At 47.5% G+C, this 17,699-nt stretch overlaps 1 protein-coding gene across 1 annotated transcript in view; it reads right to left on the reverse strand.

Moving 5' to 3' along the window:
• The window catches only part of Dlg5 (discs large MAGUK scaffold protein 5), a 106,981-nt gene that overhangs the window by 34,341 nt on the left and 54,941 nt on the right, over nucleotides 1–17,699 (reverse strand). The window contains exons 6-11 of the mRNA XM_026789532.1: nucleotides 12,506–12,765; nucleotides 11,166–11,478; nucleotides 6,850–7,034; nucleotides 4,837–4,962; nucleotides 1,086–1,218; nucleotides 269–396 (exon numbers count right to left, since the gene is read on the reverse strand). Of these exons, the coding sequence (XP_026645333.1) occupies nucleotides 269–396; nucleotides 1,086–1,218; nucleotides 4,837–4,962; nucleotides 6,850–7,034; nucleotides 11,166–11,478; nucleotides 12,506–12,765 (1,145 nt within the window). The remainder of the gene's footprint in view (nucleotides 1–268; nucleotides 397–1,085; nucleotides 1,219–4,836; nucleotides 4,963–6,849; nucleotides 7,035–11,165; nucleotides 11,479–12,505; nucleotides 12,766–17,699) is intronic.

Raw genomic sequence — 17,699 nt, forward strand, 5'->3', positions numbered from 1 at the left:
CACATCCTATTCTCATCACTGCCTGAACCCATGCTACCCAGAGAAGTAAGACGCAGCCCCTGGTACCTGGAGAAAAGCCAGACTCAGAGGGATCCAAGAGGCAGTTTCCTTTAAGATCACCCCAGCTGAGCCCAGGGCTTTGACAGCTCTGTGAGTTCTCGGCTACTAGGACATGTTCACTTTGTTGCCACCTGTCTTCCTTGGGGTGCTCTAGGTTGGGTGGCAGGGCCCCTATTCCCCTCAGGGGCTGGACCCTCTCAGTTCTTACCTTAAGCGACCATCAGCAATACTTCCTTTGTCCACTTTGGTAACAAATATGCCACAGTCCCCAGGAAAACAAGGCTCATTCACACCTTCTGCCATGTCAAACCCAAGCGCTTTCAAGTCTATATCCTCCTGTGAAAACAGCACCAGCAGATCTTTACCAAGCAGGGAGGAGAAATACCCAAGTCAGGCACTCAGTCCCGAGGAGACAGCCCTGTCAGTGTTGGTCCTGGTCCTCTACTGGGGCCTTTGCCTTTCATGGGATTTGCCAGCACCACCATTAAGACACAAGAGTGATATAACCCAACTTGGGTGTTTTGCTGCCAAGTTTTATGTGAACTTGACATAGGCTAGAACCATTTGAGAAATGGGAACCTCAACTGAGAAAATGTCTCCCTAAGAGCAGACCACAGGAAAGACTGTAGGGCATTTTCTTTATTAGTGATTGATGTAGGAAGGCCCATCCCATTGTGGGCGGGGCTATCCTGGGGCTGCAGATCCTGGTTACATAAGCAGCATCCCTCTGTAACCTCTGAATCAGTTCCTATCTCCAGTTCTTGCCCTGTCTGAGTCCCTGTTCTTTCCATGATGAACAAAGGTATGGAAGCATAAGCCAAATAATTTCTCTATTTCCCAAGTGGCTTTGGCCATGATGTTTCATCACGGCAAGAGTAACCCCAACCCAGGACAGATGGCTACAGGGGAAAAGATGCATTCTGTCCTGGGGGAGGTAGCCATGAAAAAATACCCGACAGAACCATCCTCCACTCGTTCAAAGTCATGGCACCCAGTGACTAGCACAGCCACCTGAGGCAGCTCACCGTTTCTCTCTCAAACTCCACAACTTCTGTCTCCCACTCCATGGAATCCGTGTCAATGGCTGAGTCGTGGGAACTGTGGGCCATCAGCTGCCGGAACCGGGCCTCCTTCTCCAGCTGGCACTCCATCTGCTCCCTGAGAACAACAAGATCTGTGGCAGTGGCCTTTTGAGGGGGAAACATCTCACTGACTCAGCACCAAACTAAGGCAGCCACTCCAGAAAACAAAGTGGAGCTTCTTCACCCTGGCACTCAGCTTCCTGATAAGTTAGGTAAAGCTTTCTGGAATTATCACTGGGTTTCCTTAGTAGCATTTTTTGAACCCGAAAATTCTCCCAAAGTGGGTTTCCATACTGTTTTTTGAACACAGAAATCCTCCCAGAATTTATCTAGCAGGATAAAGCAATCAGATCAAAGGCCAGCAAGAGGCTTAAAATGTAGCACAATGGTGGAGTGTTTACCTCTTTACCTAGCACACAAGATTCAGCAGCAGGGCTGTGGTCTTTTCTCGCTTCCTTTTTTTTTTTTTTGGTTTTGGTTTTGGTTTTTCAATACAGTGTTTCTCTGCAGCTATGGAGAATGTCCTGGAAACTAGCTCTTGTAGACCAGGCTGGCCTTGAACTCACAGAGATCCACCTGCCTCTACCTCCCGAGTGCTGGGATTCACCATGGCCCAGATGGTTAGTGTTTCTTTTTCTTTTTTTTTCAAAAAAAAAAAAAACAAAACAAACTTTTCCAGATTTTTATTTATTATGTATACAGCGTTCTATCTGCACGTATGCCTACTCGCCAGAAAAGGGCACTAGATCTCATTACAGATGGTTGTGAGCCACCATGTGGTTGCTGGGAATTGAACTCAGGACCTCAGTGCTCTTAACCTCTGAGCCATCTCTCCAGCACTGGTTAGTGTTTCTTAAAAACAAATTATGGGTAAGAGGTATGTGCGGGTGTCCATAGCAGCCAAAAGCACTGGGTCCCTGGAACTGGAGTCGCAGGAGATGGTGAACTGCCTGACGTGAGTGCTGCGAGCCAAATCAGGTCCTCTGTAAAAGCAGTGCATTCATTCTCTTAACAGCTGAAGCATCTCTCCAGGCACGGTGTTAGTCTCGACTGTCAACTTGACTAGTAACAACTGTGGATGTGCCTCTGAGGCTGTCCCTAGAGCAGTGGTTCTCAGACTTTATTTAACACAGTGACCTCCAATTACAAAATTATTTTTGTTGCTATTTCATAACATAATTTTGCTACTGTTATGAACCATAACATAAATATCTGATATGCAAGGTATCTGAAATCATCCCCAAAAGGGATCATGACCCACAATTTGAGAACTGCTGCTCCAGAGACAATAAGACGATAAGAGCTCTGACTTAATCTACAGGCTAAATCTTTTTCGTTTCCTGATATGATAGCATTATTGGGAGGTGGTGAGAAGTAGAAAGTGGGACTCTAGAAGAAGTAGGTCACTTGGAATAGGTCCTCAGGGTCAATCCATACCATGTCCCCGCTCCTCTTGAAGTCCCTTTTCTGTTTCTGGGACTCCAGGAAGTGAACAGCTGTCCTCCACCACATATCCCCTTCACAACCTCATCCTGCCCAAAAAATGGGAGCAGGCAACCATGGACTAACATCACCAAAACCATGAACCTAAATAAATTCCTCGTCTGTTGGGTTATTTGTGGCAGGTATGATGTCACACACACAAGAAAGGAACCTTTTAAGAACATTCACACAAATGCAGGAGGAAGAAAGTTAGGCGCCTAATGCTATCTTGGAAATGAAATACAAAGTGAGAGATGGTAACACAGCTCAGTGGACAGACATGGATGTAGTGCAAGCCCGATGACCCAAGTCGGAGCCCTGGAACCAAATTAAAAAGCTGGATGTGGTGGTGTGCATCTGTATCCAGGCACTCCTACAGTGAGACAGGAAGGAGAGAAAAGTCACCCAGAAGCTTACAAGCCAGCCAGTCTTAGAGTGGACAGCATGCAGAAATAAGAGAAACGTGTCTCAGCAAGAAGGAAGGTTGAGAGAGAACTGACTCCTCTCTCTCTCTCTCTCTCTCTCTCTCTCTCTCTCTCTCTCTCTCTCTCCCCCCCCTTCTCTCTCTCTCTCTCTCACACACACACACAGATAAAAGTTTTAAAAATTATTATGTGAGGAGTCATCCAACTTAAAATTTTTAAAGCATCTGCAACGGAGCCTATGTGGTGACACTTGGATCAAAGTTATGGAATGAGTGCCCCAGAAATACCACCAAATGATGCAAAGGTACAAAAGTAATTCAATAGGAAAGACTTGAGCAGGTCAGCATCCATAGCTTATAAAGAAGAGAGATGGGGGTGGAGAGATGGCTCAGGGTTAAAAGCACTGGCTGCTCTTACAGAGGACCTAAGTTCAATTGTTCAGTTCCTGCACCCACATGCAGCTCACTCATACAGATACACACATATACATAAATAAATAATAAAGTAAATCTTAAACAAAAACTTCCCTTCAACTAAACCTCTCATCTTTTTTAATTAACTCAAAATATATTGCTGTATACACACATATACATAGTTGAAATACTGAAAAAACAAACAGAACCCAGTGCTTTGAATGTCTTCTGGCTCAAGCAATATGCAAAACCTCCTTCCAAACCATACTCTGGAGCTTTGAGAGTTTTCCTTAAAATGGATCTTTCTTTCTTTTTGATTTCAGTGCTAAACAAAATGAGAGTCTTACACATACCATGTTCTACCAATAAGCTGCATTCCTACCTGATGGGATCCCGTACCTGATTCCACCCCTTGTTCCTGTCTCTAGAGCCCTGAACAATTCCTTAGAGTACCCAGCTCTGCTGTAGGTTATTAAATAATGAAGCCACTGATCTTAACAGACAGATCTCAAATGGGAGGAAGGGAAGCTGCCACTCCCTCCTGAAAAGACCCACTCACTGTGTGAGGTTTGGCCGCCTGCGCATGCACATGTGAACTTGCCCGCTGTCCTCTCATTACACCGGCTCTGGAGCTACCACATGGTGAGCTGAGCCGCTGCCTCCCAGGCAGCATCTGAGTGCAGACTCTAAGTCATTGGCGTTTCTATTTTAAACTGTAGTTCCTATTCATATCTAAGTGCTACCAAGTGTCCAAATGACCCTCTTGGAGGGTGCTGTGACTCAAAGGCAGGTGCCCAACACCCCACACAGCCTTCCAGATGGGCATCTACAGAACCTAGGTAGAGCAGACTACCAAGCCACAGTTGTAATTCTCTGGAAAACTGACTGCTGTTACTTTGTTCACTTAAGTATGTGCTACTCTGGGGTAGGGAGTGGGGACAGGCTGACTTTCTCTTCCTGTGCACTTTTAGCCCAGTTTCTACAGCACTGTGGTCTAATTGGTGTTATTTGCTTTGTGCCTCTAAGGAATCAAAGCAGATACTCAATACACTTTGTGTTGAGTGAATAAGGAAATGAATGGACTGCAAATGATGCTGGCATATTTGTCCCCAGAAGGACTGCCTGGGAACAGGACATTCCATGCCATGTGCCTTGCATGGGGTACTTGTCACCCTTCCATGAGCTATCAAGAGACCGGTGCCATCTTCTGAGAACTGTCAGCATTCAAACCCATTCTATAGACTGCACAGTGAGGCGGAGTGAAGGAAAACAGAGACATGTCCCTCCTCAGTGCACTCAAGGCTGCCTCACCCAAAAGGCAGAGGGGACAGCCTACGCACAAGCCCACTCCACACTGGTAACACCCAAGCCTACTTGAGCTCCTTAAGTTCACGGCTGACATCATTCTTCTGCTTCCGGGTGTCGTCCAGGCTACGAAGGGCTTCAGCCAGCTCACTCACAGCCCGATCCCGCTCCCGCCTCAGATTGTCACACAGAGTCCTGGTAAAGAAAGGAGTGATGTGGGAGTGTCATATATCAATCTGTTGATTTCATTGGTTGAGTAATAAACAAACTGCTTGGGCTCATAGCTTAGAACATAGGTGGGTGGAGTAAACAGAGCAGAATGCTGGGAGGAAGAGGAAGTGAGGTAAGACGCCTCAGCCGGAGACGCCATGCTCCCATCTCCAGGGCGGACGCGAGAGCTCTGCTCTCTGAGGCACACGCGATGAAGCTCCGACCCAGGATGGACGTAGGCTAGAATCTTCCTGGTAAGACCGGTGCTCACAGATTATTAGAGATGGGTTGATCGGGATATCAGAATTAGCCAGTAAGGGCTAGAGCTAAAGGGCCAAGCAGTGTTTAAATGAATACAGTTTGTGTGTTGTTATTTCGGGCATAAGCTTGCGGGCAGCGGGGTGCTGGGGACGCAGCCCCGCCGCTCTTACTACTACAAAGGAGAAGCCATGGTTACTGGAAATGGCAAAAATGCAGAAAGGGCACATAGTCTGTACCACACCACCTATCAGCCCCTATTCCTCAGGTTCAGCCTCATCAAACACCCAGACCAGCCCACCATGTAACCAAGGACACCAGTTAGACCTCAATGCCATGCATGTCCCTGGGGCAGAAGGCCCATGTTCCACACACTCACCCTTCCAGCATGAGTTTTGTGGCAGTGGAGCTCCCCCTGGTGGGCTTTTGTGCTCCAACAACCACGAGTTCCTTAACAGATCATATGCAGGGCTTTCTAGCCATGCCACTACCAGGCTGAGGGGCCCTGAGCCCGTACTCAGTCCTCTGTCTATGTAATTCTGTTTAGGTGCAATGTGGAAGCCCAATGGAACTCCAAAAAGGAAACCCAAATTTCCTCCATCTAGAAGGATACACAAGCCCACAGCAGAAGAACCTGTGTTTGGCCATCTCCAAAATAATGAGCCCTCCAGCTGGTCCCCATGCCTGCACAGCCTGAAACCTCCGCTTCCTTGACCACAGCCAGCTCGGGATCCCACTCTGGAAGAACAGGATCCCACTTTTGGAGATCAAACCACAGCAAGAGAACACAGGAAGCACCCTAGAGGCCTCAGCTCTTGCCACACCGCACACCACCTTCAGTTCCTGATCCTCCCTGCTAGGGCACAGGTCTGACCCTTTCATAGCCTAGGGGTGGGGGGTTCCAGAATCCCTCAATGACCAACTCATTGTACCACCCCCAGCATCCCTGGTTCTGCCCCAGCTCAGGATCTTGCCTACACTCCTCAGCTTCCAGTCAAGACCCTCAGAACCCAAACTGAAGGACACTGTCACTCTCCTCTTTGCGATTTTCCAGACCAGGACCTGGCCACATCCAGAGGACATACGTGTGCCTCCTCCACCTACAATGCCACACGTGCACCCCTTCCATCCACCATGTCCATACTTCCTCTCCTGCTGAGGAAGCTGCACTCAAGCTTCAAGTTCTAGCTCAAATGGCAGTGGGCCTTGTCTCTCCCCCCCCAACCCCTGCTCCGGAGCCCATTTTAGGCATAGATACATGGCAGTCTCCTCGAAACTCTTGCTATTCAGGAACCTAAGATGCTGACACAATGGACACAGCACAGAGAAGAAAAAAACAACAGACACATTCATACAAGTTGCTTCTATCAAGACCGTAAACAGAAAGGTGGATTTGACCTGGTCATAGCACACACTCAAGATGTCCAAAAGTGAAGCAGAAAGGAATTACAATAGAAAATCCTAAAGACAAGAGACGAGGTAAGAATGAGCTAAGGGGGAGAAGGAGGTGCTGTAGTCCCTGCCTTTTTACCTGGACAATGGCCGATGACCCTACCAACAGACCTTGGTGTTCAAGAGAAATACAGGACCACACCCATCTAAGAGCACCCTTACCGGATGCTGTCACGCTCTGCCACAATCTTGTCCCGCTCCTGAAAGGCCCAGTCCCGCCGGCACTTGGCCACATCTGCTTCCTGGAGGGCTTCCTTCAGCTCCTGGCACAACGCCTTGCACTGCTTTCGGAGGATTTCCACCTCTTTGTTGGCTCTCCCAGCATCCATGGTCACTGTGTCTTTGATCTGAAGGCAAGAGGTAGGTGAAAGGGGTTAGTTCCAAAGTGAAGGCTCTGAGTTTCAAGGGAAGCACTGAGCCCAGGCACTTCCACCTGAAACACAGCAGCATTTGTCTCCCTGTAAGGCTCTTCCCCTTTGCCCAGGAGGTGCACATGCACAGAGAACCAGTGTTGGAGATGGGGGGCTCCCATCCACCTCTGCCTCCGCTTAATCCCACTGGGCTTCTCCAAACTGCTAGCCTCTGAGACGAATCACCCTAAAACACTGCTCCTCAGACACTTTAGTAAGATGGGGTAGGGAGATTAAGACAACAGTGGAACTAGGGAGCCAAGACAGTCCAGGCAACTGACCTCTAGCTGATCCCTTAATCTGATTAATGACACACTGCAGGAAGCCAGCAGTGACTTGCCAACAGAACAGTACTGCCCTTGCCAAGAGACCACCCTTGCCGGTGCTTCTTCTCTGCCTTCTGCTGACCTCTACACCAGGTCTCAGCCTCCAGGAACTCAGCCTGGGGTCTCACCCTGACATCCTTAGTGGTCCTGCGGCCCCAGGTACTTCTGGTGCATGGGCTTGGGAAGATATGGGCTGTTTCAGAAACTTCTCACCTAAAAAGGGGCCATCAAGAAGGGCCCAGGGTCTGCACCCTAGACCCCAGCAGATACACTGCCCAACCAAAGGCCCCAGCTGTGATTCAGAAAACATGACTTCCAGGCCTGACAGTCTTGTTTCTATTTGGACACCTTCCCTGTGGCAGGGCCCCTCTAAAGCACTATCTTGCTGTTCTGCCTGCACAGCTGAGCTCAGTTCCTCTTGCAGAAACAGCTGTACCCAGAGGCAGTGGGAAGCACAGCTGGCCAGGTTATCCCAAATAGCCCTTGTATGGCACGGTGCTCCATTTGGTAAGCTTGGACCTGGGAGAACTTTTCAAGGCAAACTCCACAAGACACTCTGTGATCAGGAATCCAGAAGAACTGAAGGGCCTATCCAGCTGACCTGGGACAGGTGGCCAAACAATGTGGCTATCATTCCCCAGGGCCACATCACACCTAAGGACCACAGCTCTGGATTCCTTTTGGCTAGTGTCAGTGGGGCGTGAATCTAGAACAACGTGCAGAGAAGTTAAGAACATCAATTCAAGTGGCTGCAGGAGGGTCTAAGGTAGGGGATTCTCCCCTGCTGCTTGCTAACTCAGAACAGCTCCTGGAAAAAGATTCCTGCCTCAGCTGACAAGCCACCTGTCACCCAGCCAAGACCCCCTGCACAGGCCCAGGAGACTCAGACTAAAGGGCATGCCTGATTGCCTGAGTGCTGAGTACCTAGGGCTGAGGGCTGTGGCTCAGAGGTCAAGCCTCCGCATTAAAGAGGCCAGCACCAGGGGGTACTGGGTGATCTGCATATTTTTCTGCGTGCATGACCATAGCCTACACAGGTAACTTCTGAAATCTGGAGATCCTATGGAGCAGGCTTGCTGTCTTACCACGAGGTCACTCAGTAGGTGTCCAACCAGTCTAGTGACCAATTTAGTCATTCTCCAAAGTGTTGTTTTGTTTTGCTTTGTATTTTGTTTTGTTTTATCTTGTCACTGTGATTTCCTAACCTGATATTACATCTCTGTTTTCAGCAGGCACACAATTAGATACTAGGACACAAAAAGGAACAGGTGGGCTATCTAGGACATTAACCAAACTCTAGTGCATTAAACTGACTTATTAAAAGCTGGTTTGTGAATGTGCATGGTAGTGCATGCCTGCAATCCCAGCACTTGCACGCAGGAAGCAGAGGCACATCTTTGAACTCAAGGATAACCTACCTGCTCTATACAGAGAGCTCCAGACTAGCCAGGACTACAAACTGAGACCCTATATACAAGAAAAAAAGAAAGAAGGAAGGAAGAAAGGAAGATTGGTTTTTTTTTTACATAATTCTTTTTTCTAAAATTTATCAATGTCAGACAAAACAGGTATCTCAATGGTATAGCAAGTGATACTGAGAGCAAGGCCCTGCACACACACACAGAGGGACAGCATGCGGGGGGGGGGGGGATAGAACGAGAGAGAAAGATACTGAGAAAGAAACAGAGACAGACATACATATACATACACAGACACACACGCACAGATTGAGACATACAAATATATACGCAGACACACACAGAGAGAAAGAGAGACATAAACGTATATACCTACACACACACACACACAATGTTGTTGTACTACATGTTCCTCTTAGCACTAACCTTCACCCAACCATCTGGGAACATCAATCCTCCTGTATGGATTGCCATTATTGGCCCATTTTACCATACAAACAGTTGCATAGGGCTTGTGCTCATCCTAAATAGGCAGTGATGGAAAAGACTCCTATCACTGTAACTCCATGAGGATGCAACTGCTAACCATGTTTTCTGTTTGTGTCACCTGAAAACCATCCCTCTAGGACAAATATGACTATCATAGCCAGTTTGTAGTGTAAGAGAGACGAGAGGCCATGAAAATGAGGAAGGCTCACACTCTAGTACAGAGCCTCAGTCCCTCCCCCTCCTCACAGCCCCAACTTCTACCTGAACATAGAAGAGTTCAGTGCAGGCAGAAAGGCTAATGATGGCTAATCTTGGTTGTCAACTTGACACACCTAGAGTAGGGAAATGCAACTGAAGAATGCCTCTAACAGACTGGCCTGCAGGTATGCCTGTGGGACATCATTTTCTTTAATGTATTTTTTAAGATTTACTTTTATATTTTTGTGCGTGAGTATGTTGCCTGAGTATGTATGTGCACTGCATGTGTGCCTTGTGCCTACAGAGGCCAGAAGAGGGCACTGGATCCCCTACAATTGGAGTTACAGATTTTTGTAAGCCAACATGTGGGTGCTGGGTCCTCTGGAAGAACAGCCAGTGCTCTTAACTGCTGAATCACTTCCCACCCCTGTGGGACATTTTCTTGATTGCAAAGTGATATCAGAGGGTCCAGCAATATGAGCAGTACTGTCCCTAGGCAGGTGGGCTTGAGCCATATAAGAAAGGTAGCTTGATGTGGCCCTGGGAACAAGCCGGTAAACAGCATTTCCTCCAGAGGTTTTTCTTGAAGCTCCTGCCCTGCTGAACCTCCTGCTCAGACTTCCCACAATGATGGACTAAAACCTGGTAGATGAAATAAACCCTTTTCTCAACAAGTTGTTTGGGGTCATGTTGTTTATCACAGTAACAGAAAGCACACAAGACAGGGAGCCTGGCCACCACATTCCCACACCACCCACCCTGCCTCATGCCCGGTACACAGTGATCTCTGCAGAGCACCCTGCCAAGCTTCCTGACCCTGCATTCTGTTTCTCATGCATCCCTTTGTACCCTAACAGACCTACACTGAAAATCAGAATCACGGAGTAGAGGCATGAATCAAGAACAGCATCCTAGGTTTAAGACAAGGCCTACGGTTCAACTCAGCAGAAAGCTGTGCACACAAGAACTTTAAACTCCAAAGCTCCCTGAGAAGAAAACCAGAAACTCCTCTGAGCACACACGGCCGGTGGACAAAGACCCCCAAGAGCGCTCTTCTGAACCCAGGAGGCCAACAGGTCTATGCAGCTAAGAACTTTGGTCTTGGGACCTTGTTCACAGAGAGTCAGTGTGAGATAATTCAAGATGGTCTGTGATTACTCAAATGTAGCTGTCCACTCTACCAGAAAGAACAGGACATTTCTCCTATAATAAAACTATGCTATTTTGAAACAAACAAACAATGTCAGTATCACAGCATGAAAAAGACAAACACGGCCTCTTGACGACTTACTATGTAATCATTTTATTTTATAGATAGATATAATACAGCCTGGCAGCCTGGTCACCCGAACAAGGTCATGAGACTGGTTCGGTCTTCCTACCCAGAAGGCACTTTGCACCCAACTCAGCCGTGTGTGTCTTCCTGTGTCCAGGACCATGGTCAGACACTCTGTCCCATTTTTTCCTCTGGATCCCAGACTAAAGTTAAACACCAAGCCTAAGATCAGCAGAGGCCCGAGTGGTATTTCACAACCCAGCTACTGATAACCTTCAAAGAAAAGCCCCTGCCCCCTCAGACCTTCTCATTCAGCCTTCAAGAACTCTATGGCCAACCTCCATGCTGAACCACTGCCTACCTGCCGCAGGGCCTCCATTTCCTCACTGGCTGCCTTCTTCTCAGATGTGCTGCTCTTGAGTTTGGATTCTGCCAGCTCCACCTCTGTCTGTAGCTTGTCCAGCTCGGAGATGACCTGGTCGCGCTCGCTCATGATGAGCTTGTACTCGCTGTACACCGCGTCGCGTTCCTCCTTGTATTTCTCAGATTCCTTGGCAGTTTTCACCTGCTTGCTCCTCAGCTCTGTCAGCTCAGACTGCAGCAACTCCATCTCCCATTGAAGGTCCTTGTTCTGAGCTGTGGCTTTGCTCAGCTCGTGGTGGATTGTCTCAAACCTGGGGAGGAAAATGCGAGGTGGGAGGGGCAGGGGCCTGCATGTCAGCTGTGAGGCTGTTACCCCCTGCACCAGCCCCACTGTACACAGTCAAGCATGAAGTTTTGACTGAGGTCATTCTCTGCAACCCCAGAGAGAATGATCACAGAGTGCTAGTGCCCTGGGCCTGGAATGTTTCTCAGGCTTTAACACATGCCAGAAATTGAAGTGAGGACTGCATGCTCTCTACTCTACTAAAAAGAACAGCACATTTCTCCTATAATCAAGCTATGCTATTGGGGGGTTGGGAACAACATAAAAAAACAAAATAATGCCAGAATCACAGCATTGGAAAGGCGCACATAGCCTCATGATGACTCACTATGCAACCACTTCATTTTATAGGTAGACCCGTATAGCCCTGCAACCCGGGCACTTGAACAAGGTCATGAGGCTAGCTCATTCTTCCTGCCCAAGGCATCTTGCACCCAAGCAGCATTTCCTAAGATGTGTGCCTGAGAATACCTTAGGGGCTCCAGCACCAAACAGTAACAGTCATGTTCCTGAACGCTGCAGCAGAGACACCTGCCTGGGTCCAAACTGGCTGTTCCTAAATCTACTTATATACAGAGAATCTTCACAGGAACCAAATGACCACTGTAGAGAACTCACACACTGCAGGAATACTGTCCAGGGTGGTAATCATATCTAAAGCAATGGTCCTTAATAAAAATGAAATTTCAAGGGACATGCTGCCCAGGATATACCTTTCCCATTGGGAGAGCTAGGTTTATAAGGAAATCTAGGAGTCAGGGTACTCAGGACAAAACAGTGCACTCAGACGAAAGGAAAGGAAATCATTTCAAGGCTAGGGCAGCATCAAGCACAGTGTTCTCATTGACTGGAACAACATAGTGTTCTTAGGTGTTTTTCTCCTGGAAATCGTACAGAGGAGCAGAAGCCCACAAAAGACAGGAGCCCCAGACAAAAGACACCCATTTTTTTACCCCCCCCCCACACACTGCCCGGCACCCAGCATGGGCTCCTACCTCCTCAGAGAGAGGGCGCACTGATGCTGCAACTGGATGGCTGTGTCCCTCTGTTGAGTCAACATCTCCGTCTGCTTTTGCAGGCGCTGGTTCTCCTCCCCCAGCTGCTCCAGGCGGCTCAGGTCTGAGTTGTGCATGGCGACCTTCTCGCTGTACCTCTTCCTCAGGGCATCATAGTCCTTCTTGACCACTTCCAGCTTGTCCATGGCTGTGTCATACAGCTTGTTGAGGATCTCTGAGGAGCCGTTGTGCTTCAGCACCTGGGGACCAAGGAGCAAGATGGGCAGAGCCAATGTCTCCCTTTTCAAGTGTTACAGAGAACCCCCATCCTAGCACAGGAAGGCTAGAATGGCCAGCCTGGGACTACCGTGTCTGGGAAGTTCTGTGTTCGAGGCTGCCTCCTGACTGACTGGCATCAGAGAACTTGATAGCGAGCAGTTGTCAAAGTAAGACCAGCCCGTACTGAGACTGTGACTTTGGTCCCTACTAAGCAGAGAGGAACTGTGATCAAACACTTTCTGTCCACTGTGCTTCCAGAGTAGAAGAGGCATATGTGCTGCTGCACCCACACCCTAGAGATCGACTGCATCCGGTAGAGGAGCTGAGAAACTAGCACCTGGGTTAGCCTGGGTTACCCCACGTCCTTTCTCCTTCCTCATGCTGACTTTGCTTTGTATCCTATTGCTAAAATTTTAGCCAATGGTGATGATTACATATTGAATCTTATAAGGCTTGGGCAAATCACAGAACAGAAGGATGGTTCTAAAATAAGGACATAAAATGTCCAGTGTTGCTCTAGGCACTAGCAGTGTCGGGCAGGACAAAAAGAGACTGTGCCTTGTGTTCTTTTCATCCCAATGCCAGGGTGGGAGGCAATGGATCACCAACGGAACAATATCTTCCTAAACTGATGTAGGCTTCCAAGAAATGAAAGTGAAAGAGTACAATATGCAGGAGAATATTCTCAGTAGCCCTCAGTAGAGTGAGAGAGCGAGGTTGTGAGGGAGGCTCCCGCCTGGGGATGTCTTTCTAGGAAAGTGATTCCTAAGTGTAGCTAACAAAGAAAAATAACCAAAGATCAGGAATACAGCCAAAGGCACGGACACAAATGCAATGGGGGCAGAACCACAATGTTCTAAAAAGACAGCAAGAAGAGAATGCAAAATAGGTACAACCAAGTACAAATGGAGGCTTAAAGAAGCATTTATGCCAGGTGGTATTGGCACAAGCCTTTAATCCCAGCACTCAGGAGGCAGAGACAGGCAAATCTCTGAGTTTTCAGCCAGACTAGTCTACAGAGTGACTTCTAGGACAGGCTCCAAAGCTACAGAGAAACCCTATCTCAAAAAAAAAAAAGAAAAGAAAGAAAGAAAGAAAGAAAGAAAGAAAGAAAGAAAGAAAGCATTTACAAGTTCAAGGCTCATAGAGAAGGCTAAATCTCAAGAATTGAGCAGATTGTGGCAGTCTATCAAGCAAAAGAGAATTCTAGAAACGAGCATGGTGGTTGGTGCATGCCTGTCATCCCACTACTCAGGCAGGCTGAGGCGGGAGCAGCCTCTTAAGTTGGAGGTCAGACTGAGCTACATAGCAAATATGTCAGCCATTGCTAGGTAGCAAAACTCTGTCTCAAAAGCAGTAAGCAAAATGCAACAACAAAATCCCCAAACCAGCCAAACAACCACAAGAGAAACAGAAAGAATGTAAGCACAAGAATGCATCCTGCTGAGAATTAGTCAGCTTCACCTGGGGTGCTGTTCAAGGAGAGAGAAACAAAAATCAAGAACTAACCAACAGGAGAAAATGAGTTAACGGGAGGGGGGGGGTTGCCAGCTTCTGCTGAGAACCTCTCAAAGATCCTTAGCCCTTGATGACTCACCACCTCTGTGGGTTTGCTTCCTTATTTCTCAAATGACAGGACAAAACTGGAAAGGCTGGCTTAACACTCAGCAGCTCCCACAGCCCAGGAACAACCTTTTTCACCCTGTGGGTCCTAAGTTATCAATACCATCTTTGCAGCCCAGAGGCCCAGACAGTCACAAGCCTGAACTGTGGAACATTTCCTCCAGAGACAGACAGAACATCTACATAGAAGGAACAACTGACTAAAACAACCAGAATCAAGATGGAGAGATGGCTCTGTGGTTAAGGGTTCCAGCTACTCCTCTGGATGATCCAGGTTCAGATCCCAGAACCCACATTCTAAGTCCAGATCCAGGGTTCCAACACCCTCTTCTGGCCTCCAAAGGAACTGCACATATGTGGTGGCCATACATGCAGGCAAAACACTCACAGATAAAACAATAATAAACAAATCTTTGGGGAAAAATCAGGAGGGCTAGAGAGATGGCTCAGTGGTTAAGAGCACTTGTGGCTCTTGAAGATACGGGGTTGGTTCCCAGCATCCCTGATGTTTGTAGCTCCAGCGATGGGAGATCTCACACCTTCATCTGGCCTCTGTGAGCACTTACATGCACAGTTACACATGCGCAGGCGCGTGCAGACACACACACACACACACACACACACACACAGAAATAAAAACTAAATATATTTTTTAAAAAACAGAATCCCAGAGACTCTCTCTGACACCCCAGGTTCAGATGCCAGGGCTGCAAGCGGCCAAAAAAGCCTGTCAGAAAAAAGTTCCAACGATCTCCTTCTGTCTTTCATTTTTCCTCTATTTGTAAAAATTTAGGTAGCCTAGATGTTAAACATATTCCTTTTTTTCTATTTCAACTTACTGAATTCTTGGATTCAGTAAGTATGAGACCTAGCATACTCTTTTCAGAAACTGCTCCTTTCAAAGGGAACTTTTAGGATATTGAAAGACAAAAACTTATCTACAACATAGACGGTAAAAACCCCACTGTATTGTGGAAACACCTTTACTCTCAGGAAACATACATTGAGACACAGACAAAACTGTGGGCCAGTACCATTCTGTCACTAAATCTCCTCTACAAGAGGAGGAGGGAGAAGGAGCAGGAAGGAGGGGTTGGGGAAAGGGAGGAGAAACAGCAGCTGTGGCAAAGACAAAAAAAAAAAAAAGCAGACCCTTCTGGTCCTGATGGCACAAGGCCTGCAATTCTAGCACTTGAGAAACAGCAGCATGATCATCAGGAGTTCACGGCCATCCTCAGAGACTGGCATGTTAGAGGCCAGCCTGGGCCATGTGAGACCTTGTCACAAAAAAACAAAACCAGCCTGAGAGCTGGGTCAAAAGTTAGTGCACTTGCAGAGGACCCGAGTTCAGTTCCTGGCACCCCAGTCATGTGGCTCACCACTCCCTTAACTACAGTTCCAGAGTATCTGATGACCTCTCTTGGTGCCTGCACACATGACAAATATACAAATTCATGCAGGCACACACATAGATGCATACATTTTACAAAAAGAATGCATACATTTAAAAAAGACTAAAATGAATACTTTTTTTAAGTTTTTTTTAAAGAGGAGATCAAGTTTATATCATTAAGCTGGAAGCTCACCCATGCTGAGGGATGCACGAACTCCCCCCTTTCTCAAGCTCAAGAACAGTTCTTTGGATGATGGTCCATTATCTTGTTTCACTGTGAGTGGTCACCTAAGTCCCCACTCACCTCTGAGCTACTGTACAATAGTCAGATTTTTAAGGCATTGCCAGTTCCACTAGCTAATAAGTGGACCTTTGTTTAATATTTTAATGATTTATTTTTAATTTATATGTATGAGTATTCTGTCTGCATGAATGTCATATGTACCACAGGTGTACTTTACCTGTGGAGGCCAGAAGAGGGCGCCAGGTGCCCTGGAACGGGAATTACAGATGCCACCAGTTTGTGGATTATCTACCTTTGTCTTCCAGGAATCCCCATTTTTAAACTTCAGTTTCCCTTCAGTCTCTCATTTCTATCCCACAACTGCTTGTATGATGGGTAAGAATTCTCTCCCTGAGCTGCACCAGCCTCTAGGAGCTAGTTTTAAACTCCAGCTACCTTTCCCGGGTATATTCATCAAAAGGATCTTCTGCCACTACGTGGCTGATGGCATCTTTGATGCCAGGGTTTCACTCATCTCTATGGCAAAACCCCCAAGGATACCCTTTATAGTTTGTGCTTCAGACGCTTTAAGAGAGCCTCTCCTTCCTAACTTGAGATTATAAGGCTATCAAGATTCACTTTTCCCATTTAAACCCTTTAACTCCTTGAAATACCATTTCTGTACATGGCTTGAAATGGATGCAAATCACTGACCAATGGGAACTGGGCACAAAGGTACAGCACCAACTGAGGACACCTGAACCCTTCAGGAGCCGGCAATGAGCTCCAGAGAACATGGGAACATCCTCTGGAGACATGAGAAGACCATCCCACTGGCACAGGACTCACCATGGTTGACGGAACACCACTGCCTTGCGCCTGTGTCTGGAGAGGGTATGGCATCTGTACTGGATGATCTTCCGTGTTGGACAAATACCTCAGGTACTTCATTTAAGACTGACTTCATATGCTTCACTCTCTAATCCCCCTCTTTCCCAAGCAGAGAAAACCTCCATAGGCACTGTTGCCATATTCTGAATTCCCCACAAGAGGGCAGCTGTGGGTACGCAGAGGCTCTCCAGCTTTCCTTAAGAAACACCCATTTTCAATGCAGCTACTTTGGTGACAGCGTTACTTCACCATTCCACACTAGACTCTGAGTCTGTACCATCACACTCGTTCTTTAATGAGAACCAGTTTCCCAGATTTAGAGCCAGGTGTGCTAGACAAGCCAGGATGCGGGAATCAGGCTGCCAGATTATGCTTCCATTCCTGGTTCAGAGAGGTCAGGCCTATGGAAATGTGTCCTTATGAGGCTCAGCACAGCTCTGACGATGTGGTGGATTGTAGAGCCAAAGGAGACTGGTGAGACAGAGCCCCCAGGGCACAGTGCAGTTCCCTGGGTAAAACCCTGACTGAAGAGGCCTCACTGTCTATAAGCCCGGCTCACCTCCCTGTATCTTCTGGCTTCTGGCTCACTGAAGCCTTGGAGAGGCATAGGCTCACAAAGGACAGCATCCAGACCTTCAAAGAGACTCCCAGGCCCCAAGCATTTCTCAACTTCTCTCATAAGGGCTCAGACTGAAGCCTGCATTTTATCATCAACAGCTTCAAAGAAATTAAGGAGAATTACAGTCATGTGAATTCCCAAGAACTGGAAAAGATGCTATCTGCCA

Source organism: Microtus ochrogaster, unplaced genomic scaffold (genome assembly GCF_000317375.1).
Source record: "Microtus ochrogaster isolate Prairie Vole_2 unplaced genomic scaffold, MicOch1.0 UNK21, whole genome shotgun sequence".
Taxonomy (NCBI): domain Eukaryota; kingdom Metazoa; phylum Chordata; class Mammalia; order Rodentia; family Cricetidae; genus Microtus; species Microtus ochrogaster.